The sequence below is a fragment of the Clupea harengus genome, chromosome 7 (genome assembly GCF_900700415.2).
Source record: "Clupea harengus chromosome 7, Ch_v2.0.2, whole genome shotgun sequence".
Lineage (NCBI taxonomy): Eukaryota > Metazoa > Chordata > Actinopteri > Clupeiformes > Clupeidae > Clupea > Clupea harengus.
In genome coordinates, this window is record NC_045158.1 from 18,573,917 (window position 1) to 18,599,434 (window position 25,518).

The following is a 25,518-nucleotide window of genomic DNA, read 5'->3' on the forward strand; positions in this document are numbered from 1 at the left end:
TGGGCCAGAGACACAGGTCCATCTCGGAGCAGAAGACTGGAGTTATGTTTGATAGATGAATGGGTTGAAATGGGGTTTACGCTTGGAATCTATGGTCATGATTTGGTACATGTACAACTGCATTGGTTTTTTTGCTGGCCATTGTGTTTCATGGGAGAACAAAAAGAGAAATCAGAACAAATACAACAGGGGTTCCTGCGCAGCTTCGCTGCTTGGGGTCCTAAAAAAGAAAGACGGAACCACAAGCGCACCACATACCGGGTTGTGGGGGAGGGTGTGTGTGTGTGTGTGCTTCCGCCCCAGTCAGATTCACTTCCTTCAACAATGTGTAACCAAAAAGACCTTTGCCACAGGTCAAAAATAAACAGTGGATCAGGAGACTGTGAACCCAAGCAAAGATCACAACCCAGTTAGAACCACTAAATCAGTATAAGCTATGTCAAACGATTTCAGGAGGATTGTTTTATTCTTTTCCCTAACTTTGAATGTAGTTCTGCTGATCTCAACCGCAACTGGTAAGTTACTGAACGGCTGTGAAAGAGGATTGATTTAAAACTGGAAAAGTAGCGTCAAGATGCATGGAATTTGTGATTTATTATGAAGCCATGCAGCTGCTAAATTGACCAGAATATGTCAGAGAACAGCTGATTTCCCCGGCACTTGCTGTCAAGGAAAGTGAGTTACAGTAAAGGAGAGCATGTGCAACAGAAATGCAAACCTACAACAGTATAAATCTTAATTCTGACCAGCAGAAAGCAACTTCTTTGACGACTTCTTCTTCCTTTCTCAGCCCAGTCATGCGAGGGGAAGTGTGGTGAGAAACTGGACACATGCTCATGCCAGTCAACCTGTGGGTCTCTGGGTACTTGTTGTGCAGACGTGAAGCAGTTCTGTCTGGACATCTCACCCCACTCAGGGTCTATGTTGGGGGGGACAGACTTCATTCTGCTCAATAGAGTTTTTCATCAAAGTGATACAATACTCTGCAGGTAAGAATGTCAAATTCAGTAAAAATTTAACAGCTCGTCTGTTTGTGGCTGTTGTTAACAATCTGTAAAACCTACTAGTTCATGCTGTATCATAAATCCTTACCTTGCTCCATGGATGATTAAAGAAGATTGCTTATAAACGTATAATAAAGTTATGAGATAAGATTAATTAACTATAATTAAATTGTGACTTTTGACCTTTCATAACAGTCTAGTTTACAATAACTGGTAAATAATTCAAAGTATTCCCAAAGTGTGTTTGCATAACAGGATGCACTAAACTATGTGAATGATGTGAAGGTGTGTTTTGTTTGTTATGAATTATGGGAATATCTGAAGTATATTCCAGACTTTCTCCTTGGCTCTAAAAAATGACAAATTGGGCTTCTTAAAATTCTAAACATTTAAAATGGAACTTTTTGAAACGGTGTACATTATTAGTTTCTTTGTTTCTTTGTTTTAAAAAGGGTAATTCATAGTTAAACAGCTTCAAGGTGAAAAAGATCCCTTCTGAGACTTTACAAAGAACAGGGCCATCCAGTGGGTTCTGCCACTGAGATTAACAAAAAAAAATTCAACCATTAAAAGTCACTCCCTTTTATTATATGCACACATTCTGGTTTGTTTACGAATACTGGCTAAGATATCTTTTCCTCTATGTTTTGTGGAGGGAGAAGAATAAGATAATTAACCTTTACCCCATTCCAACATGTCTCACTATCTGTCCGCATCTAAATCATTCTTAGATCAGATAAAGTGTTTCTAATTGCAGCGCTATCTTTGTCCCCGTAGGTTTAAAGCATCAGCCGAGACAAAAGGGCATGTCGATGCTGGCGGTGTCGGCCACTGCATTTCGCCTCTACTCTATGAAACTGGGTGGATCCCGTTTGAGGTTTTGATTAATGGAGTCACCAAGGGATGGGGAACATGGCTATCAGGTTGACACAGACAAATATGACTCATTTAATTTAATTATTATTTTTTTTTTTACAGCTGACAGGTTCATAATTCAATTGTAAAACGTGTTATAGCCCTCAGTCTCAAGGTGACACAGTCATACTAGCTTCATAATTAGCTCATGACTTCTAGCTGCACTTCTCACAATTATGCGCTTCTGAAATCTTTCACTATATGCGCCTGACTGAAGTAGTTGAAAGATGTAATGCTAATAAGCAGCTGACACCTTTTCCTGAACTTGAACTTGAACTTCCCAGTGCACCACAGCAAACTGGCCCCGAGGTTTAAAATCACACTGGTCAACGCCACACAATGGCAGTACTATGGCACACCAAACACTGGAGGAACCCTGCACATGACGTGGAACTCCTCTCTTATCTACACTGACAAGGTCAACGTGGAACTATGGGGTTATAATGAGACAGGTGGGTAACAGACACATTGCACTTTAATAATCAGATGTGTCTCTTCTTCAGCTGCTATGAGAGGTGGAGTTGAGGGGGATAGAAGGCTGCCACATGTTTTGCACATGCTAGGTACATGTTAGGCACGTGTTCGGCACAGGTTCGACACATGTTAGACATTACATTTGATCAAGGATGGTCCACATTATAGCTTATAGCTTTGCAGCACTAGTAAAGGAAGAACAGTTCAAGATACACTCTGTTGTAAGCACACATTATATCCCACACTTTACAATAGTATGGACTACCCTGACAACAATAATATACCATACTTAGGTCAGATGTAGTATGTGATACCATACACTTACCTTCCAGAATCTAATCCTATACTTACATATGTAAAAGTACATGCTTATTATAATGTATATACTGTATAAGCATTGTATTCAATGGATAAAATGTGTCAGACTGGTGAACAGTATTGCACACTGCATTCAGGTGAGCAGTACAGTGAGTCCTGGACAGCAGAGTGGCAGTATCTGTACTCAGTGCGAAAGGCAGTTCCCAACACGGGGGCCTTCAGCTTTGTGCCCAACCCAGCCGCGGACCCCTACTGGAGGTGGGAGATGGGGAGCATGAGAGTCAGTCCCAGCTCAGACACTGATGGACGGAGGTAGGGGGCTTTTCTCCTCCTCGTGGAGATACGTTTAACTGCAGAAATTTACAGGCAGTGTGAGGTAGCCTGGAGGTTAGGACAGACACTTTGACTTATTCACACTGTGCTTACTGTCATTGGTTTATGAGTAGGTATTAAGGCTGTGCTCCCTGCTCACTTACTTCATGATAGTAGTCCTGCTGTCTCTGTGTGACCCCCCCTTTCTCTCTCGTTCTTTCTCTGTCTTTCTCTCATTCTTCGTCTCTTGTTTTCTCTCTCGTTCTTTCTCTATGTCTTTTTCTCTTCTTTCTCTATGTCTTTTTCTCTTCTTTCTCTGTCTTTCTCTCATTCTTTCTCTATCTCTTTCAAGGCAGCACAATGTTAAAAGAGATACACAGAGATACAAATCTACTAATATAATACAGAAAGTAACTTAATCTGAAGTGAGTGTTCTGTGCTATAGGTCATGATCAGTAGTGTATCCTGACAGGGATGTGAACGCCTTATGGAGTGGAGCTCACGCTTTAGCCTGGCACCTGGAGCAAGCCTTCAGAGGCGACTCGGCCCGGTGGGCCACAGCTAAGTGCCTGGCCTGGGACGCCACGGAGGAACGTCTGCCCGACTTCCTCTCCGAGGTCCCAGACTGCCCCTGCACACTCGTCCAGGCCAGGGCAGACACGGGCAGATTCCATGTACGGGTTACTGTCGCGATGCAGACAAACAGATAAGATGTGTACATCAGCTTAGTGTGTGAAAGGCAGTGTTCCTGGGGAAATACCATGAAAACATGATAAAAAATATGGCATATGGAGGAAGCCTCTGAGGTTTAATATACCTATATACCAAGATACTATACTACATATAGTTAATAACTAGAAGGGCAGGGCTGGGGTGGGGAGTCGGTAGATAAAATACTTCCCCAGATACAGTAGAAAAGATCTGGATTTGTGCTGTGCTGCTAGATAGATTATGATGTCAAAGTAGCTTTCCCTTTGATTGAAATCAGAAATGGGGGTCAGGAATCTAGTCAGGAATAATGTCACATCAAGTCTGATTTCATTTCAATGCATGTCACTTATTGCTATCTTTATGAAGTTGTTTTGTAACATTAAAGGGCCTTGTTCTGGTTTGAATAGACTGACTACGGCTGTGACATGGAGAAGGGGAGTAAGTGCACATACCACCCAGGAAGTGTTCACTGTGTCAGAGCCATACAGGCCAGGTATGATGTCCCAATGACTCAAGAGCATAACACATTAAAGCATTATTAATATTATACAACACTAGACAGTATCATTAAAGTGGCTTTAAAGGTGCAGTATGCAGGATTTATGGTGATCTATTAGCAGAAATTAAATACAGTATTCTTAATTATGTTTTCATTAGTGTACAATCACCTGTAAATACGACTTGTTGTGATTTCATTAGCTTAGTATCTACGTAGGGAGCGGGTCCTTGTCCACGAAGTCCGCCATGTTGCTCCACCATGTTTCTATAGTAACTCAGAATCACTCAAAACACTGGCTCTAGAGAGGACCTTTTGCATGTTACTGTAATGACACCTGTAGACCACGGACTCTTCTACTCCCTTGGAAAGGCAGAAGTATTGAGTTGGTTGCAATCTGCAACCTCACCACTAGATGCCACTAAATCCCACATACTGTGCCTGTAAAGCATGTTAAATACAAAGTGTAGGGTGTTATGCTTTTCCTCATTGTAAGTTCTCTTCTGTGCTAGCCCTAAGTATGGAGCAGGTCAGCAGTGTTGCTATGACAGCACAGGCGCCCAGGTGTTGACAGGTGACTCCACTGGGGGCAGTACACCTGACCGAGGGCATGACTGGGGCTCCCCACCATATGAGAAGCCCCCCCGAATCCCGGGCCTCTCGCACTGGAAGTACGACGTCCTGAGCTTCTACTACTGCTGCCTGTGGTCGGATAACTGCCAGTACTACTTCAAACACCGGCCCTCGAGTGACTGCAGGACCTACACGCCTCCTCAAGCTGGTGAGATCCTTCTCCATATAATGGGCTCATCCAACGTATACCTTTTCCCTGACATCTTGTGAATACCGCCCTTAGTCGAGGTCAGGATAAGGACAATTATTTTCATACTGATGCTCATATCAACTCCAGTGTCACTTATAATTCAATTCAATTGTATTCATATTGCGCTAAAACAATAAAAATTGTCTCAAGGAGCAGAAGGCCTGAACCCCCTACAATACTACTTAAGAATATCTCAAATTAATCTTCATTATTCTGTGTTATGAGCAGGTTTGTTTTCCTGTCTCAGTATATCAAAAGCTATCAGTATATCAGTGACAGAGTAACTATCTATGGCTAGCCCCTTGCTCTAGATCTTCAACTGGAGAACACTTGGCAGGCAGCTCCCCTTCCCTTAGGAGCAGTAGTTCCACATTAGAAACCCCTGTGGAAAGAACAGACAGAAGAGCTCTGATGTGAATCTGTGAATCTGTGAATCCTATGTGGTGGTGAATCAGTAGAGTATCACAGATGAGCTGTAGTCTTAGTCATGGTGATATTGACCTCTTCTGACCTTCGTCTCCACACAGGCACTGTGCTTGGCGACCCCCATTTCATAACTTTTGACGGCAGCGCCTACACCTTCAATGGCAGAGGGGAGTACTACCTGCTGTCCAGCCCAGACAAAGGCCTGTTTGTTCAGGGCAGAACAGAGGCGGTGAAACTGGAGAACGGTGGGTCCCTCCTGCCCCTGTCAAAGCACTGGGAGTTTTCCCATAGGCCCGTCAGCTCTCTGGGGCCCTGGGCCCTTTGTGTGGCCGCGGTATGAGCCATTTAGAGTCCCCAGTGAAAGACCAGAGAGGTTGGGTTGGGGTGGCGGTAGAAAGGGGACGAGGGGATTAAAGTAAGGTTTCTCCTCTGTTGTTTAAAGGAAGCTTTCCTCAGATTATTTATTTACCCTGACAGAGCACACATTTGTTTTTAGCCAGAAGCCAGCTAGAGTGCACAACTGAATGCAGTCATTATTCAAATATTAATAGGGCTATTATTTGAAATAAATGATTAATAAATAAGAAATACATTTCATCATATTTGTTAACAGAAAGGTCATAAAGGTGGTAGTGTAGTTTCAGGATTGTTTGTAGTGCAGAATAAGTTTAAAAAAGAGACCAAAAGGAATTCAGATTGCACTGGTTGCTTTGGTCTCCTGCCTGGCTGTCTTCATAGGTTCTATAGGCCTGTAGTGTATATAGTGTGGACAGATGGATGTGTTTTCCCCTACAGGCAACCTAGCCCGGGCCACCAGGCTCTCCTCAGTGGCTATGAGGGAGAACAGCTCTGATGTCATTGAAGTGCGACTCACCGCCCGCCCCAACACCTTGGAGGTGCTGAGGAACCAGGAGGTTCTCTCCTTTGCAGAGCAGAGCTGGATGGACCTGCAAGGTGAGAACAGGAAACCCTCATTTATTAACTTTGACTTCATACATGTGGATTTTATACACTTGGTTGCACTATGTAGCTAATCCTTAATTAAGTCATCAGTACAGAGGACTTGCAATGAGGGGTAGGATTTGGTATAAGGTCAGTATAACAAGTGTCACTAAACATTTACAAGAGATCTAGATCGTGTCAAATCCCTTCAATGTACATTTGATCTTAGATTAAGGTCCATATTTAGTTTTAGGATTGACTGGTACACAAATTAGTGCTTCAGTCTAACTCGATTAAATCATGGAATCCTGTATCTCCGATTTGATGTAACAATTCTCATTCACTTATCAAGACATGGTTGAGATCAGAGACAATTTTGTTGTCCAGTCTTAATATGTTACTATTCTAGGCTGATTCATAGAGCTTCTCAAGGGGTTGGCCTACAAGCTTTAGGCCGATTTCTGCTTGGTAGAACAGTATTGACTTCAAAGTAGTCACAAGTAGGACAAACACTGACATTGCGTACTATTACAATACTGTAGATCATTCATAATCACAGAGGGGAAAAACAAGAGAAGGATTTGTATACTCGCCCCAAAAGACCTAAGGCGGTGAAGGAAATAAATTATCTGCTTTGTCCTTTGTACAAATCTGATGTGGTCTTTCCGGGATAACAGATTTTTGAACAACCCCCTATTTGATCTTTTGGTTCTAGGAGTGTTTGTGTTCTCTGCCACGGCGGAGAACGTGAGCGTGATGTTCCCCTCAGGCGCTGGGGTGGAGGTGCGGGCCCGAGAGGCCACCATGACAGCCACCGTGCTCCTGCCCCTGGAGTTCACCAACCACACGCAAGGCCTTCTGGGTAGGATGAACGATGACCCCGAGGATGACCTAATCTCCAGTGATGGACAGAGCTTTGATGCCAGTCAAAGCAGACCTGAGGATCTCTTTCGCTTTGGATCGACCTGTGAGTACCAACTAGTCATCTGAGCTTCTCTACTGTAATTAAACTCAAGAAGAAGTCAATATATGCCAGGCAAAAGATCTAAATTGTGGGGAGCCGTAACGACCAGTCTCATGGTCAAATACAGAGGAAGCATAGCAACAGTGGAAAGCTTGAGGCTGTTTAGTCGTTCCATGTTGCAATACCTCAAAGCAGTTTTTTTGTTGCAATCTGTTGTGGATTACAGCTGTTTTTTTTTATTGGTCATCATAAATATCTCAGCTCGTTTGGACCCAAAAGCAATAAGAGGTGTCCAGGATAACCCCTGGGGTGTGAATGAGGCCTTCATTTTTGTCGTTCCCCATCACTGGAAGATTTCCTGATGTGCCATTGATGCCAGAAAACACATGTTTAGAGTTAGAAGACCGCACACACGACTGAGCACATGGTAGGATAGAGCTGAGGGGCCGCTGGAGGAGCCGCAGGATCTCATCTGCTGGAGTCTCCCCAGCCAGTAGGATTATTAGACCGGTATCTTTTAATTCATCTGAAATGCTCCAGGGATTGGAGCATGTTTGAAGCTTGTTATGGTTACTCACTGTGACCAGCTAGCACAGATTCAGCTTGCAGTAGATCATGCCGGCAGTCCCTAATGATGGACCTTCTAATATTCCCCACATGATTCTAACTTGCTGAGTATGCCACTGATATACTCAGAGACTTCTGAATATGGCTTAATGTGTTGGTTAAAATGCATCTGTCATGGGACCATGGCCGTGGTTGAGTCTGTGCTTTGATCTTCACACCAACTCGCATGAGACTGTGGTGATATGGTCAGAGATCATGGGTTTAAACCGGAGGCGCAAACCCAGCAGGGATGGCAGCTTTATTGCTTCACCAGAGTGTCAGTCATTTATGTGTCCTCACACAACTAAACACAATCCTTACTACTGCCATTCCTTCCCATAGGGGCCATATCCAATGAGACGTCCCTGTTCACCTATGACTCACCCTACCTGCAGGACGCCTACCTGTCCTCCCCTAAGCACGACCCAGGCTTTGTTCCGGCGTTTTCTCTACCCGAGACTCCTGGAGACCCCTTGTTGAGTGATATGCTGAAAATGTGCTTTGGGAACGGGGTCAGTTTCTGTAAATATGACACCCTGGTCACACGCAGCCTGAGGATGGGCAACGCCACCATGAGGGCTTTCCAGAGCCATGCCGCTCTGACCAAAGACCTCACGGCAGGTAGGTTCACCTTAGTGGGGGTTCTTCATCTAGGGGTAGAAGGGTTTTTTGAATTGGGACAACCAAACCGTCCCTACATAGAGCATGATGTATCACACCCAAACACTTGTTCACCTTGTGCACCCCCACAGACCCACAGACCCACAGACAACACTTCCCCCTTGTACTGTTGACAGGTTGAACTAGTGGATGGGCTCCTTTTACGGAGCTATGCTATGTCGGCTGAGATGGGCAAAAATACATCAAAATGTATTTTGATACAAAATACAAAATACCCCTCAAATAAATGTATTAAAATAAAATACTGGTGCCAGAAAATGTAACAAAATACAATACATGTATTTTGTATTTAAAATATAGAAAATACTTTTTCTGGATTTTCCGTTTTCTCACAGTTTGGTATAGCAGATCATTCAGGTTTGGGCTATATAATGTACACAAAGCTCTGGGGAACCCCACAAAAAAGTGTAACTAAGCAAAGCTATTAAAAGACAACAACTTGATTGATTATGTATATATATATTTTTGCAGGCAGCAGCTGTGTGACTCATGTTTTTACAAAACAGGGCTCTCAATGCAATCTCTATGGCTTCCGGGAGGGCTCGCCCCACCGTGCTTTCGTCATACGTAATTGCGTATAAGGACGTCATACGGCTTTGATCAAGTCACAGGCCGTGTCTATTACCGCGCACTTGCACACTTCAAACACTGACTTTCAGTGCTTAGGGCGTTCACACTGACAGAACCAGCCGAATTCAGGGCACTGAAAGTACCCGGATGGCTCACTGCAAACAGTAAGAAAATGCAGTGTGAAACGATGGACACTACTCGCCCTAAACGGGCGCCATCTTGGCTACGTAGCGGAAGAGGAGTAGCCCTTTAGGCAGCGTTTCAGTTTGGAAAGTTGGCTGACTGACGCTTCGCAAATCACATAAACCATTATTGCTGGTTACAACAACTGTGTTATCTGATAGTACAGTGTCTATTTCTCGGTAACTTTTGAAAAATCTAAGCGAGAAAACGCCAAAAGATTTACATACAAAACACGCCTGTCAGTGGAGTTTGGTCCGCCATATTTGTTAAAATTTTCCAGTAAGCTGGAGCACAGATTTATGGGTAAAAGGCTTGCACATTTGCGTCAGTCAGTGTTCCATTTGAGACAACACTAATCAGCGACAGAACGCACCACAGATGTAAGTGCATAGTGTGCACTACGCACTGTATTGCAGTGTACTTCGTAAAGTGCGCGGTAATAGCCACGGCCACATTCTGTCAAGATGGCTAATGTTCAGTGCAACAACTCGATTCGCTCTTTGAAAGAACCTCCTTTAAGTCGGCGTACTAATGAAGATAAATTGACAAGGATTAAGACAGCTATCTAAGTTTTCGAACAGCCCTGTTTTGTGAAAAAAATTGATTTAACATGAGACTCAATGAGAGAGATCTGGGGCGATTTCCATTTCGCCCCAAAAAGGGGTGGGGTCATTTGAAGCACCACTTTTGCCTGACTGTTGCCTGATTCGACAATGACATTCAGAGGCAGATCAGACGGTCTAGTGGTAGAATCCGACAGAAAAAAAATCTCCTTCTGACCTAACAATGGAGAAAGTATTTTAAGTATTTTAAATACAAAATTACTCCACTCTAAAGTATTTTGTTACAAATTACGTTACATTTTTTATCGTCCCTATCAAATACAAATTACAAAATACTCAAAGCAGTTGAAATATGTATTTCAAATACAAGTAATTGAAATACTGCCCATCTCTGTATGTCGGGTCCAAGTGTATTTGGATTCATTCATTTCAAGTGCACACGATACAAACTCAAACCACAGATTCACCATCAGACAGGATATTTAAACCATATAAACACCGGGCCCTCTGACAGTCCTCTATCCTCTCCTCTATCCTCTCCTCTATCCTCTCCTCTATCCTCTACTCTATCCTTTATCCTCTATCCTCTCCTCTATCCTCTACTCTATCCTCTTCTCTATCCTCTTCTCTATCCTCTCCTCTATCCTCTACTCCAGGGGTTTTCAACCGGGGGTCCGCGGCCCCCTGGTGGTCCGCGACGGTATTGCAGGGGGTCCGCGACATGATTGATCATGTTGATCAGTTCACCATTTCATTTTTTTATTTGTATAAATTCGCTTTGATATTTCAACACATTTCAAGATTACTCTTGAATATCGTGAAAAATATCTAAAATAAGAAAATTATCTGAAAAGCCAAGTCGCATTGCCTGAAAAATACGGATGTAGACCCATATTCAGCAAAGAAATTACACTGACAAGTGCTACAGGCGGAATATCTGTGCAGGGGGAGGGGGCGTGGCGGCGGCGGTTAGTGATCTACCCTGATAATTTCACATATTTAAGTGTTATAGGCAGAATATCTGTGCAGGGGGAGGGGGCGTGGCGGTGGCGGTTACAAACACTCACGCGCAGGCACATCAGTGGGCCGCAAATTACTTTCTAGTCAGAATGGTGGTCCCTGGGACAAAACCAGTTGAAAACCCCTGCTCTACTCTATCCTCTTCTCTGCAGTGGTGTCCTGTGGCTTCCTGCCTGCCCCTGCCAGAGGTGAGAAGGAGGGGTGGGTGTACCTAGATGGGGCAGAGCTGACCTTCTCCTGCCCCAGGGGCCAAGTCCTGTTTGGCTCCCAGCAGCGCACCTGTCAGGAGAGTGGACAGTGGTCAGGCACCGCCACCCACTGCGTCTCAGGTAACCACATTAAGTGTACGGATGAAATGTACTGGAATAATTTTTGTTTTATTCCATACAGTGCCATTTGACATGCTAGCTCTCCTTTTCTGTGCATTTTCTATTAAAAGTCAGAAGGTTTTCATACAATTCCTTGGAAAACCCGCAATTTTAAAATCATTAAAGTCAATTGACTGCCACTTAAAGCACAAAGTCAACGTATTACAGTTAAAAAGCAGAAGGACCAGTATTGACTCAGGAAGTAGAACAGATATCCAGGAACGGGCAGGGTTCGAGGCTGTGCCTGACGGCCTGCTCAAATGTCCTTGAGGGAGGTGCACAGTACCTCTTCTGAAGTATCTTCAGAAAGTTTTGTTCTCTCGGAGCAGAAAAGTGCCGTATAAAAACAGTCCATTTAGCAGAACATGCCGAGTGGTTTGGCACCTTCACCTCATGTGCTCTTCAGCCAAACCCATCTCAGAGTGTCTCGTTGAGATTGAATGAATGACTGAATGGGTTGCCATGCTGTATGTCAGCCAGAAGAGGGTAGTGTTTCCTCCCCTAAAAAACACCCACTCTGTCAGGGCATTGCTGCTGAGGCCTGTCCTTGAACACAATCCTCTCCGCTGCCCGCCTTAGGCCACAGGCTGAAAAAAACAAGCCTTGGTATTTGCCTACATTCTCGACTGTATTAGTGTATCGCGACTTTCACATAAATTCAAGTTTGAGGCATAGTCTGGTGAAGCTCAACTAGTGAAAGTGTAACTCATTGTCACATATTAACTGCCCTGCAACCACCAAGTTTCTTTTTTCTTTTCGTTTTGTGTTCCTTTATATGTGGAATTCCATCTACATGCTAAAAGGTGTAGGGATAGGTATGAGAATAGGTTTGAACAAAGGTTTCACACACATTGGGGTGAAATAGAGTTTTCCTATGACACTGGAGTTGTTGTTTGACTCCATTATGCTAAAGCATGCTGACAATCATCATAACATGCCATCCATTATTAATCTCAACACATACACATACACATACACATACACATACACATACACATACACATACACATACACAACACATACACAATGTACATACACACACACACACACACACACACACACACGCACACACACACACACACACACACACACACACACACACACACACACACACACACAATCGCATAGAGAAACACACACACACACACACACACACACACACACACACACACACACACACACACACACACACACACACATACCAGAATGAACTCATACTCGCACACACAGACAGTCACACAGAAACATACATTCACACACATGCATACACACAACAGGGAGAGAGAGAGAGATACTCAGTTGTTGGAATGTTGTATGTATTTTTTAATGCCAGAGCCAAGTGCCTCAGATAAATTAGAGGGGGACAGTCTATAGACATTATATTACACTAAGACAACAAAGACATCCGTCAGCAGAGATCCTGATGATGACAAACCTATCTGCAGTGCATACAAGGTAAGGCTTTTAATAAACAGTCTCTCACACACACACACACACACACACACACACACACACACACTTCCTGTTCAACCAGTGGATTGAGCGCAGGTGTCACATCTAAGCTGCTGACAGATGCATTACTGAGTAATGACTAGTTGGCTGACATTTCCACCTTTTATCTTTTTGCAGAACGTGTCGTGTTTTTCTTGGCAAGCTCAGTCCCATTCTCTTCAAAGCCTTTGCAAGAACACCATGCCTCATTAGCTAGATTTAAAGCAGAAGTAACACTGTAGCTACTTCAGTGACCTTATTCCTTACAGTAGATTGATACTATAGGTTTGATCACGCTCTTGTTAACTGAGCTTGTGTAACCAGGTATAATCAATTAGGCTTTTACATATAGCAATATCTCTCATTCCTTCACACTGATTAATTTATTTTCTTTGTCGTGTTTTTAGACTGCGTGAAAAACTAGACTGCACCTCGCAATAAATCTTGACAATTAAAATCTACTGAATTCATTGATGTAGGATATAGAATAGTATAATGTATCAGTAATAGCACATCATGAAGAATGACCGTTGAGTGTTGTCTCAAAGACCACACTAGAAGTGGCAGTGGCAATGGACAGGAAGAGACGGTGGATCAAGCCCATCTTAAATGGATGGTTCAGAGGCTAAGGCCCAGAGGGCTAGACTGAGAGAAAAGGAGAGAAGGAAAGGGACGAGAACAAGAACCCAGTCCAGAAGCCAATAGAGGCCGCATGAGTAACACACAGTATAAGAGATGGTTCAGATATACACACACCACTACAGAGTAGGTACACACACACTACAGACTGCTTTTGAAAAAAGAAATGTATTTATTCAATAAAACCACAGCGTCTTTGGAGGTATGCCTGATCTAGCTTCCAGCAGATATGGTTTCTGTTCCAAAGATTCCAGCCAAAGGTGTTACTCCGCCTTCAGTCTCTACGTTTCTCATTAAATCTCGTCAGCCACCTGTGCAATGGGTGTATTTTTCCAGTGTGTGAGCTCTTGTCTCTGAACTGGTAGAGCAAGGTGCTAACCACATCCCAGTCACGGTTCCACTGCTTCAGGAGCATTCCTAGCTTACCCGTAGGTCTACTGTACGCAGCTACGGATAAAAGTAACATTTACAAATGTTCACAAAACTCTTTGATTGGTTCCTATCTACATTTGTGCTCTACAAATGTAGTATAGTAGTGTCCTAATATGTTGGCTTAGTCCCTCCTTCAAAATCCATCTTGATTCAGCACTTGCAAAGATAGTTTCCCTTTCATGCTGTTTTACCTCCTTAGCCTGCTCACGGATCAATGGATATTGCTCAATCATATGTATGCCAAGCGATTATTTTATTTTAGCATTATTCATTAGGGAAAATGTAGCTCCATTCTCTCTCTCTACCCCCCTCTCTGTCTCTCTCTCTCGCTCTCTCTCTCTTATTTTCTCTTTCTTTCCATTTTTCTGCTTTTTTTTCTCGTGCTCTTTCATTATCTCCCCCCCATTCTTACTTTCTCTCTTTCTTTTTCTATTTTTCTTCTCTTTGTTCTTCCCTTGCCCCATTCCTCCGCGAAGTGCACTGTGAGGGGCAGATGTGGGCCGCTCTCCTATCCTCAGACGCGTAGACGTGGAGCTACGCAGCTGCATGAACCCGCTCCGTCTGGTTTGAACAGGGCTGATTCTGCATCCTCCAGGGTGAACGACGTGCGGGAGATTAGATCACACGGGGGCACTTATCGCTTCAGACCGTGAAGATTACACTACCAAAGGAAGATAGCGCTATCGCTAAACAAGAGAGTGAAAAGTAAAAGCACTCTCTCCCTCATCACGTCCCACGCTTCGTTCTGTCGTCTTGGCCCTCTCTCGACCCTGCAGAGAGCCATTCAAAATGAAGTCATTTGCCATGAATTCCACCGAAATCACTAATGGAAGCGAAAAAACAAACAAACAAATCCATCACACACACAAGAAAACAAATAGGTGTTTGTAAAGGGGAGTATGGTGTAAAGCCTGTGGGGTGCTTAGCCTACCCATTAGATGGCTCTCTATGGCTTTCTTCTCCTCTCCGCTAAGTGCCTGCATGTGGAGGTGAGGTGGCGGCACTGGGGGCTGATGCGTGTGTGAACATGAGTGTGTGTGTGTTTGTGAACATGAGTGTGTGTGTGTTGTGTTTGTGAACATGAGTGTGTGTGTGTTTGTGAACATGAGTGTATGTGTGTTGTGTGTGTGAACATGAGTGTATGTGTGTTGTGTGTGTGTGTTTGTGAACATGAGTGTGTGTGTGTTTGTGAACATGAGTGTATGTGTGTTGTGTGTGTGAACATGAGTGTGTGTGTGTTGTGTGTGTGAACATGAGTGTGTGTGTGTTTGTGAACATGAGTGTGTGTGTGTTTGTGAACATGAGTGTATGTGTGTTGTGTGTGTGTGTTTGTGAACATGAGTGTGTGTGTGTTTGTGAACATGAGTGTATGTGTGTTTGTGAACATGAGTGTGTGTGTGTTTGTGAACATGAGTGTGTGTGTGTTTGTGAACATGAGTGTGTGTGTGTTTGTGAACATGAGTGTTTGTGTGTTGTGTGTGTGAACATGAGTGTGTGTGTGTTTGTGAACATGAGGGTGTGTGTGTTTGTGAACATGAGTGTGTGTGTGTTGTGTCTGTGACCATGAGTGTGTGTGTGTTGTGTCTGTGACCATGAGTGTGTGTGTGTGTTGTGTCTGTGAACATGAGTGTGTGTGTGTTGTGTCTGTGAACATGAGTGTGTGTGTGAACCCGAAGCATCCTCAGGGTAGTAGAGACAAAACCCTACGGGCCTGATTTGAAGATGGGGTGAAGACAGATAGTTACTGTGAAGACATTTGTGTGTGTGTGTGTGTGTGTGTGTGTGTGTGTGTGTGTGTGTGTGTGTGTGTGTGTGTGTGTGTGTGCCAGGATTGGGAAAAGGAACAGGAGCTCTGCTAGCGTGCAAACTAGTCGGCCAGGGTCTGCAGCACCTGCCCTGAACCAGCACCAATAGGCCTCAAACAGCCTGAAATAGCCTGCTCTGTCGGAGGGTTAGGGTGTGCGTGTGTCTCTGTGTGTGTGTGTGTGTGTGTGTGTGTGTGTGTGTGTGTGTAAATAGCCTGCTCTGTCGGAGGGTTAGGGTGTGCGTGAGTCTCTGTGTGTGTGTGTGTTTGTGTAAATAGCCTGCTCTGTCGGAGGGCGGCTTTTAAGGCGTACCGCTCTGTGGATGCATGCACCACTTGACAAAGGAAAATAAATGGACTGCACAACGTGACTGACTTTTTTTCTCTGTTTTATTATCGCTATTTTTCATCTATTTTCCTTTGTGTACTTGTGATGCAAGTCAACCTTCCTTTACGTTTTTTTTTTTTTTTTTTTTGGGTAGAGCACATTTCCCATGTCCTACATCCACCATTTCTCATCTGAACTGTAGAAGCAGCAGAATCAGACCATCAGAAGTCCTCCCCCTCACCTCTCTTTCTCTCCACATTTTAAAATCAATTTCATGGCCACCAGGCTTTGATCTTCAGGAAGCACCAAACTTATCTGGCAGGATGTACAGTACCTGACAATTTACTTCTGCTATGCTGATGTTCTTCCCTGTGGATTGTATGGCAAAAGTATATTTTTAACCTGTTAGACTGAGAATGTGTCTATCTGTTCTATTTATCTATTTATCTATCTATATGTCTATCTGCCTATCTATCTATCTATCTATCTATCTATCTATCTATCTATCTATCTATCTGTCTATCTGTCTATCTGTCTATCTGCCTATCTGCCATTCTGTCTATCTGCCTATATATCTGTCTATCTGTCTGTCTGTATATCTGTCTGTATATCTGTCTGTCTGTCTATATCTGTCTGTCTCTCTGTCTATCTGCCTACCTATCTTTATCTGTCTGTCGTGAATACCCCTTGAGCTTTGATCCCCTTTAAACTGGCATGACACGGAACTGGAAACCCTAGCCAAAACAGCAGCTACTTGTGTGCACAATAGAGCGTTAACCCCCCCCCCTGTCTTACTTGGTGTGTTTAATGGATACACTTTAATGCCTGGACTGGAAAATGGATAATGCCTGATTGCCTTTCTGTGCCAGTGTTCAGAACACGGCCCTCTTGTCCCTGCTTGACCTGCTTGTCTGGGGAGTTGGGTGGCTGAGTAGATGAATCTAAAGTGGCATTCAAGCATAACGTGTTTAAACTGCACCAAGACGATCTCCGAATCACGGGAGTCTGTCCTGGCTAAACAAGAGATTAGGGAGACATTGGCACACAGGGGGGAAGCCATGCGGCTGCTCAGCTCAATGTGCCCACGGGTTCCAGGAAGAAGCAGGTCCTGAGAATCAGCTTTACTGCGGAGCCGAGCAATGGACTGAAGAATGAGGGCATGAGTGGGCAGCTCCCTTAGCACACGTCACACGCACACGCACACGCACACGCACATGCACGCACACACACACACACACACACACACACACACACACACACACACATACACACACACACACACACCAACCACATACACACACACACACACAAACACACACACCAATCACATACACAGGATTTGGGTTGTATGTTACAGTTTTTCTCGATTGCTTACACACATTTAGCAAATCATGGGTCAACTTAATCTAATGCTCACATCTTCTTTGCACAGCAAGAGTCTTCTCTGGCGAATGGGTTAACTATTTCTCATTGCTTTCACACAAATTTCTTTGAGTTTTAACACACTTTTCAAAACAGTTAACACACTTCTCAGAAAAAGACACAAAACCTAATTGAATAACCATGTCAACACATTGCAGACACTTAGTAGCAGCCTACTGAAACTGCTCTCTATATTCTAAATATCGTCAGCACCTGTGTGAACTCTCTGTGCACAACTAATCAAGTAGTTCTCAACCTCTAAAAGATATCAATAGATTGATTTTGATACCAAGCATGGATCGAGGAGGCCGCCACCAAAAATAGTGCAATAGGCTCTAAATACTGTAAATATACAGTAATCAGAATTCTACCGTATATGTTGTAAATTACTTTAGTGAAACTACAGTACTACATTGTATTGTGGCAGCACACTTTACAAAAGTATAGAAATGGTTGTTGCCAAGAGTGCAAATACAATGAAACACAGTACAGTAAATTGACTGTAAAGGCCAGCAAAGTTTCATTGTCATTGCCGAACGTACAAACAATTGATGCGACAGTATGACGGGCTCAGGTTTGGCTGAACCCTTTGGCCAGCCTCTCTCATGGAGAGGTCATGATTGACTACGTGATCAATGACTGTTGCCCTAATTTCATTAGAGCATCTTACACCGATGCCACGTCCCCTGACAGGGGCCCCTCTATTTCTACCATGGCCTCTTCCTTGTCCTCGTCCTAGTCCTTGCTGAGGTACACACTGGCCCACACTGGTGGCAGGGGGAGACTGTTCACTGCAGAACAGATTTGACCTTTTTACTGTATATTGAAACCTGTCATTTTGACTTCTTACAGTATCCAATGTAATGTGGAAAAAAGTAAATAAATATTTTTGTGTCAGAATATTTGCCATTTTATACACAGTTGAACAAATGTAAAATCAATGGTGTTGACAGGTTCTTGTTTAGAATATCTTTTACAGTATTTAGCAATGCAAAAACAGAACTACAATATTTTATGTATACAAATTATCAGATTTCAAATACTTTCTGACAGTATATTGTCAAGAGTGCTCAGTACAAAACCCAAATTGTAGTATGTTGTCAGTGGTAAAATAGTCAATGCTGTGAGGGTGTTGCACAAAAGTTGAAGTGATGGATTCAGAGGTTGATATTGATAGCTGTAGTTTGAATTTTGCTATCCATTGTTAAATAAATGAGAAAACTTACATTTTCAATTGAGCACAAATTGTAGGTTTTGGTGGAAATGTTTGGTTTTGATGGGTGTGTGATAAGTTTTGAGAAGGTGGTGTCATTCTGCAAACATCATATAGTGTTTTGGTCATTTCAGCTTCTGTTAAGGGCTGTGTGTGAGCTGTTTTGAAAAAGTAAACAGTGAATGGAAAAATGTGCCAAAGCAATCGAGAAAAACTGTAATGTTATGCTCAGGGATATCTAGAGAGACAGACAGTCCCTGTATCTCTCATCTGGCAGCGTGTGGCATCCGTTTCTCTTGGCTGGTTATGAGGGGCAGGGCGAGGAGCTCCCCTTCAGTGGTGACAATAATGGAAAACGCCAGGGAACACACTCTCTCTTTCTATTCTCTGTTTCTCTAGGTATCTGTGTGTGTAGTTGTGTATGTGTGGTCATCTATGTTTGCATTTTTTTGTATTTGCATGTGTGTGTTTGTGTGGGTAGGTATGTGAGTGTGTGTGTGTGTGTGTGTGTGTGTGTGTGTAGGTATGTGTGTGTGTGTGTGTGTGTAGGTTTGTGAGTATTTGTGTGTGTTGTGATGGCCCAGCCGGTGAGCAGTGCCCCACATGGCTGAGTACAGCCAAACGAAGGCGATTAAGAGGCATGGTGCTGGATGGGCGGTACTACCCCAGAGGATTCGCATAGGGAACTCCTCCCCACCCAGGTGTCTCTGGTTGTCCCTCCCAGGTGCACTCAATCAACCAGGCAATCAGGAGCCTTTTTAAACTCAACCAGAGGATACGGAAGCCAGACTGTCTTGCGCTACAGAGGAGTGAGAACCAGACGCCTTCCAAGACAGTCTCAGGGTAAGAGGCCCGCGGCCTGCCTTATATATTACTGAAGACGAGTAATCGCTCTCTATCTCTCTCTTGCCTCAGGAAGAGCCCGACGGAGCCCCTGACGCCAACGGCCAGACCGGTGAAGATTTCTGAGTTACCTTTTTGCGCCCCCTCCCTTTTCCCCCTTCAGTTTGTACAATAAACCTAAGTTCTGTTCACCACAACTCCTGTGTCTGACTTCTCTTTTTCCACTTTGTGTACCCACTGTTTGCCCTTGCAAGGCCAGGCTCCCACATATGGTGGAGTATGCGGGCATTCTGAGTCTTCGCTATCAGTGGGTATACCGAGTTGGAATAGAGCACGTCGGATCAGAGGAGAAGGTCGAACATGGAAGAGATCTTGAAAGCCATTCTGACCTCGCAAGCCAATCTGCAGACAGCTGTAGTAGAGCTGTGTAGAGCCACAGGAAAACCGAAAGAGCGGAAGCCAAAAGAGGTGCTGACTAAACTGACGCCAGATGATGACGTCGAGACCTATATTACCCTGTTTGAAAGGGCGGCAACGAGAGAGAAATGGCCAAGAGCAGAATGGGCGAACAACCTTATGCCTTTCTTGACCGGCGAAGCTCAGAAAGCCTGTCGGGATCTTTCAGCTGCAGATGCCGTGAGTTTCGATAAGGTAAAGACTGCCATCCTAGCTCAATATGGACTTAGCCTCCCTGCCAAGGCACAGCGAGTGCATGACTGGAGCTACGACCCCGCTCTCCCCGTCCGGGCACAGGTGATGGGTCTAGTCCGTCTAACCAGGAGCTGGCTGGAAGAAGCAGAAGGGCCGCCCATAGTGGACAGAGTGGTGATTGATCGGTGTATACGGGGCTTGCCAAACGATGCCAAGAGGTATGTCGCCCAGCAGGGGCCTCCCAATGTAGACACGTTAGTAGCCTTATTAGAAAATCACCGGGTGATGGCTAGTCTGATGCGGTCAGAAAATAACAAGCCAAACAATTCTAAAGCCAAGACAGAGAGAGAGGTGGTAGGCAAAGCTTTCAGTTCCCCACCAGCCCGAACGCCCTCTGGCTGGACCGGACCGGCTGCAAGACGAACCCAGTGGCCTCCAGTCCCACGATGTTTTTCCTGTGGCAAAGAGGGACACCTAGCCAGAGAGTGCCCTGATCGGGATGAGCCGATGCCGACAGCCGGGTCTACCGATAACAAGGGCCTCTACTGCCACCACCTCACTACCTGTTGGGCCCATGAGGGAGCACCAGCCCCAAAGTTTCCGGTGAAGATTGCAGGGAGAGACACAGAGGCACTCTTAGACTCCGGAAGTATGGTCTCCCTCGTCCGACCACAATTCGCCAGTGCACCCTGGGGTGAAGAGATGTCTGTGTCCTGCATCCACGGGGATACCCGGAAGTATCCAACCTCCAAAATCGAAGTGATCACTCCTCGAGGAAGATTCTCTCTACAGGTTGGGGTCGTCGAGCAACTGCCGGTTCCTGTGCTTTTTGGCCGGGACAGCCCCCTCTTCTCCCGCTACTGGCCAGCGCAGGCAAGGGACCCAAAACGGCGAACAAGAAAACGACCTGTGAAGATAAGAAAGTCCGTAACCCGCCCCGCCTGGGCTGCAATATCCCCCGATGGTAGCCCTGCTGAAACTTCTGATGACGACGTGGGTAAGGCTGTCCACGCCCAGACCACAGCAACCGACCCTGAACGGGCAGCTGAGGTGGAGCCCCTGGAAGACATACACTCAGACGAGGTGTTCTCTCAATTTCCGGAAGTTGAAATAGAGGAAGGTCTTAGGCCAGGACAATTCGGCTCGGCCCAGCTGCGGGATCCCAACCTGACCCAAGCCTGGAGAGACGTCCAAGTGATAGAAGGCCAAAAGCAGGATGGGGTGAGTCAAGTGTCTTTTCCACATTTTATGATCAAGGATAAGCTGTTATATCGGGTAACTAAGAAGAACTCTGATATCTGTGAACAGTTGCTTATCCCAAAAGAGTATGCTTCAAAAGTGTTGTACCTAGCCCACTCCCACTTACTAGGGGCACATTTAGGAAGGGAGAAGACGTATGAACGTGTTCTCAGCCGTTTCTACTGGCCGGGAGTCAAGAGGGCCGTGGAGGAGTACTGCCGACATTGTGCCGAGTGTCAAATCAACTCCCCAAAGGTAGAGTACCGAAGTCCTCTGATACCCCTTCCCATTATTGAAACACCCTTTAGCCGGATTGGCATGGACATAGTTGGGCCCTTACCAAAGTCTAGCCGTGGTCACCGCTATATCCTAGTGATCCTGGATTATGCAACCCGTTACCCGGAGGCAATTCCTCTACGGTCTGCTACTGGGAAGGTGGTCGCCAGGGAGATGTTTCTGCTCTTCAGTAGAGTGGGCCTGCCAGAAGGAATCCTGACAGACCAAGGGTCCTGCTTTATGTCTAAAGTGATGAAATGTTTGTGCCAAAGCCTAAAGGTGAAACAAATCAGAACCTCTGTCTATCACCCTCAGACCGATGGACTTGTAGAGAGGTTCAACAAAACCTTAAAACACATGCTGCGCAAGGTAATCGCGGTTGATGGTAAGAACTGGGACCAGCTGCTGCCTTATATTCTGTTCTCTATACGCGAAGTACCCCAGGGTTCCACTGGATTTTCACCGTTCGAGCTTCTGTACGGTCGGAGGCCTCGGGGCTTGCTGGATGTGGCCAAGGAAGCCTGGGAGCAGCAGCCGTCCACCCAGCGCAGCATCGTGGAGCATGTGGAACAAATGCACCACCGAATGACCCAAGTCTGGCCCTTAGTTCGGGAGCACATGCAGCAAGCCCAAGCGCAACAGGCACAAGTATACAACCGTGGAGCCCAGGTGAGAGAGTTCAAACCAGGAGACAAGGTAATGGTTTTAATTCCAACAAATGATTGCAAGTTTTTAGCCAAGTGGCAAGGGCCTTATGAAATACTGGAACGGGTGGGGCCCGTGAATTACCGTGTACGGCAGACAGGCCGTAGGAAAGCCCAACAACTTTACCACGTAAATTTGCTGAAGCCATGGCGTGAGCCTCTCCCTGTCCCCTCCAATGTCCTGGTAGCTAACCTGCCTCCCCAGGTCCTCCCGCCAGTGAAAATGGGTGACCAGCTGTCATCCCGGCAAGGACAAGACCTCCGAGAACTGCTCGATAGAAACAGAGATGTCTTCTCTGAGGCCCCGGGACGAACAACAGTCATCGCCCATGACATCAGAACAGAGCCGGGAAAGACAGTAAGGCTACGACCATACCGAATCCCAGAGGCCAGACGGGAGGCCATCAGAAACGAGGTGAGGAAAATGCTTGACCTTGGGGTGGTGGAGGAGTCACACAGTGCCTGGTCCAGTCCTATAGTCCTTGTTGGAAAGCCGGATGGCAGCATTAGGTTCTGCAATGACTATCGAAAGTTAAATGAGATTTCTCTGTTTGACACCTACCCTATGCCCCGGGTAGATGAGCTGGTCGAGAGGTTAGGACCTGCCCGGTTCATCTCCACGCTAGATTTAACCAAAGGATATTGGCAGGTTCCACTCACCCCACAGGCAAGGGAGAAGACGGCCTTCTCAACGCCAGATGGTGCCTTCCACTATCGAGTCCTTCCATTTGGTCTTCATGGAGCCCCGGCAACGTTCCAGAGGCTCATGGATAAGGTGCTCCGGCCACACCAGGACTACGCTGCAGCATACCTGGACGACATTGTTATCCATAGCACGTCATGGGAGAACCATCTGCAGCACCTAGAAGCTGTTCTCCAGGCCGTACGAGAGGCGGGACTGACAGCCAACCCTGCAAAGTGCTCCCTCGCCTTGGAGGAGGCGAATTACCTTGGGTACACTGTCGGACGAGGAAATGTGAAACCCCAAGTAAAGAAGGTGGATGCCATTACAACCTGGCCCCAACCCCAGACCAAACGGCAGGTGAGAACCTTTCTCGGGTTAGTGGGGTATTACAGACAGTTCATCCCTAACTTTGCCTCTTTAGCAGCCCCTTTACATGAGCTGACAAGCAAAAGTGCATCTAACCGGGTGAAGTGGACGGAACAGACACAGCGGGCCTTCAACGCCTTGAAGAAAGCCCTCTGCAGCGAAACCGTGCTACACACCCCCGACTTTGGCAAGAGGTTTGTGCTTCAGACAGATGCATCAGAGGTAGGCCTTGGGGCAGTCCTGTCCCAAGTACATGATGGAAGTGAATACCCCATAACCTTTGTTAGCCGCAAACTACTTCCCCATGAGAAGAATTATGCGACCATAGAAAAGGAGTGCCTAGCAGTTAAATGGGCAATCGGTATCGGTATCACTTACTGGGTCGAGAGTTTACGTTGGTCACTGACCACGCACCATTGAAGTGGATGGCCTTCAATAAAGATAGGAATGCCAGAATAACCCGTTGGTTTCTACACCTACAGGACTTTAAGTTTACAGTGGAACACAGAGCCGGAAGACTGCATGGGAACGCTGATGCCATGTCAAGAAGGGACGACTGCCTGTGGTCTGCCGCTCCCCACCGTGGTTCGGAGCTGAGGGGGGGGGTATGTGATGGCCCAGCCGGTGAGCAGTGCCCCACATGGCTGAGTACAGCCAAACGAAGGCGATTAAGAGGCATGGTGCTGGATGGGCGGTACTACCCCAGAGGATTCGCATAGGGAACTCCTCCCCACCCAGGTGTCTCTGGTTGTCCCTCCCAGGTGCACTCAATCAACCAGGCAATCAGGAGCCTTTTTAAACTCAACCAGAGGATACGGAAGCCAGACTGTCTTGCGCTACAGAGGAGTGAGAACCAGACGCCTTCCAAGACAGTCTCAGGGTAAGAGGCCCGCGGCCTGCCTTATATATTACTGAAGACGAGTAATCGCTCTCTATCTCTCTCTTGCCTCAGGAAGAGCCCGACGGAGCCCCTGACGCCAACGGCCAGACCGGTGAAGATTTCTGAGTTACCTTTTTGCGCCCCCTCCCTTTTCCCCCTTCAGTTTGTACAATAAACCTAAGTTCTGTTCACCACAACTCCTGTGTCTGACTTCTCTTTTTCCACTTTGTGTACCCACTGTTTGCCCTTGCAAGGCCAGGCTCCCACAGTGTGTGTGTGTAGGTCTGTGAGTATAGGTGTATTTGTGTGTGTGTGTGTGTAGGTATGTGAGTGTGTGTGTAGGTATGTGAGTATGTGTGTATTTGTGTGTGTGTGTGTGTGTGTGTGTGTGTGTGGGTTTGTGAGTATGTGTGTATTTGTGTGTGTGTGTGTGTAGGTTTGTGAGTATGTGTGTATTTGTGTGTGTGTGTGTGTAGTTATGTGAGTGTGTGTGTGTGTGTGTGTGTGTGTGAGTAGGTATGTGAGTATGTGTGTACACTAAACTTAAGAGCAATAAAGAACTGTGACCTGAACTGGCTTTTTCTCTCTAATCATCTCAGAGCAGCTCCCTCCACAGCGTCCGAGGAAGACAAACACCTCTCTCTCTGTCTCTCATTTCCAACAGGACCATCTAATTAGGCTCCCTTGTGAGGTCCGTCTGTTTGTGCTCAGGGCACGGAGCCGTAACTCACGCCGGCTGCTCCTTCGCTCTGGCTGATTCATGTCTTTTGTTTTCAATTGACTCAAGAATTTTCTTGTCTGGTGACTCAAGCTCTTTGTGTCTAACAGACAACATGCAGGCGATCATACTGGGCTCTGTGGGGGCCATGACGGCTCTGGTGACTCTACTTGCAGCCATTACCTTTTACAACCGGAGGCTAAAAAGGTGAGTTTAGATCCAAAATGGAGTTTCTAATTACTGGATGATAGCTGGTCATTTCCATGTGTTGGTCTGTTAGGCCTGTGTGTGTGTGTGTGTGTGTGTGTGTGTGTGTGTGTGTGTGTGTGTGTGTGTGTGTGTGTGTGTGTGTGTGTGTGTGTGTGTGTGTGTGTGTGTGTAATTATGTGTGTATTTCTGTGTTGGTGTGTATTGTTACCCACCCCCTTCATCCAATCAAACGAAATGGGAC

General features: G+C 45.6%; 1 protein-coding gene across 1 annotated transcript in view; it reads left to right on the forward strand.

The window, feature by feature from the left end:
* Positions 1–328: 328 nt before the first annotated feature.
* susd2 (sushi domain containing 2) overlaps positions 329–25,518 on the forward strand; it is a 27,643-nt gene continuing 2,453 nt past the window's right edge. Inside the window, exons 1-14 of the mRNA XM_012820336.3 lie at positions 329–515; positions 791–989; positions 1,782–1,927; positions 2,204–2,371; positions 2,849–3,023; positions 3,496–3,697; positions 4,142–4,227; positions 4,743–5,011; positions 5,581–5,724; positions 6,275–6,433; positions 7,137–7,388; positions 8,334–8,612; positions 11,161–11,337; positions 25,178–25,274. Of these exons, the coding sequence (XP_012675790.2) occupies positions 437–515; positions 791–989; positions 1,782–1,927; positions 2,204–2,371; positions 2,849–3,023; positions 3,496–3,697; positions 4,142–4,227; positions 4,743–5,011; positions 5,581–5,724; positions 6,275–6,433; positions 7,137–7,388; positions 8,334–8,612; positions 11,161–11,337; positions 25,178–25,274 (2,432 nt within the window). The 5' untranslated portion in view covers positions 329–436. The remainder of the gene's footprint in view (positions 516–790; positions 990–1,781; positions 1,928–2,203; positions 2,372–2,848; positions 3,024–3,495; positions 3,698–4,141; positions 4,228–4,742; positions 5,012–5,580; positions 5,725–6,274; positions 6,434–7,136; positions 7,389–8,333; positions 8,613–11,160; positions 11,338–25,177; positions 25,275–25,518) is intronic.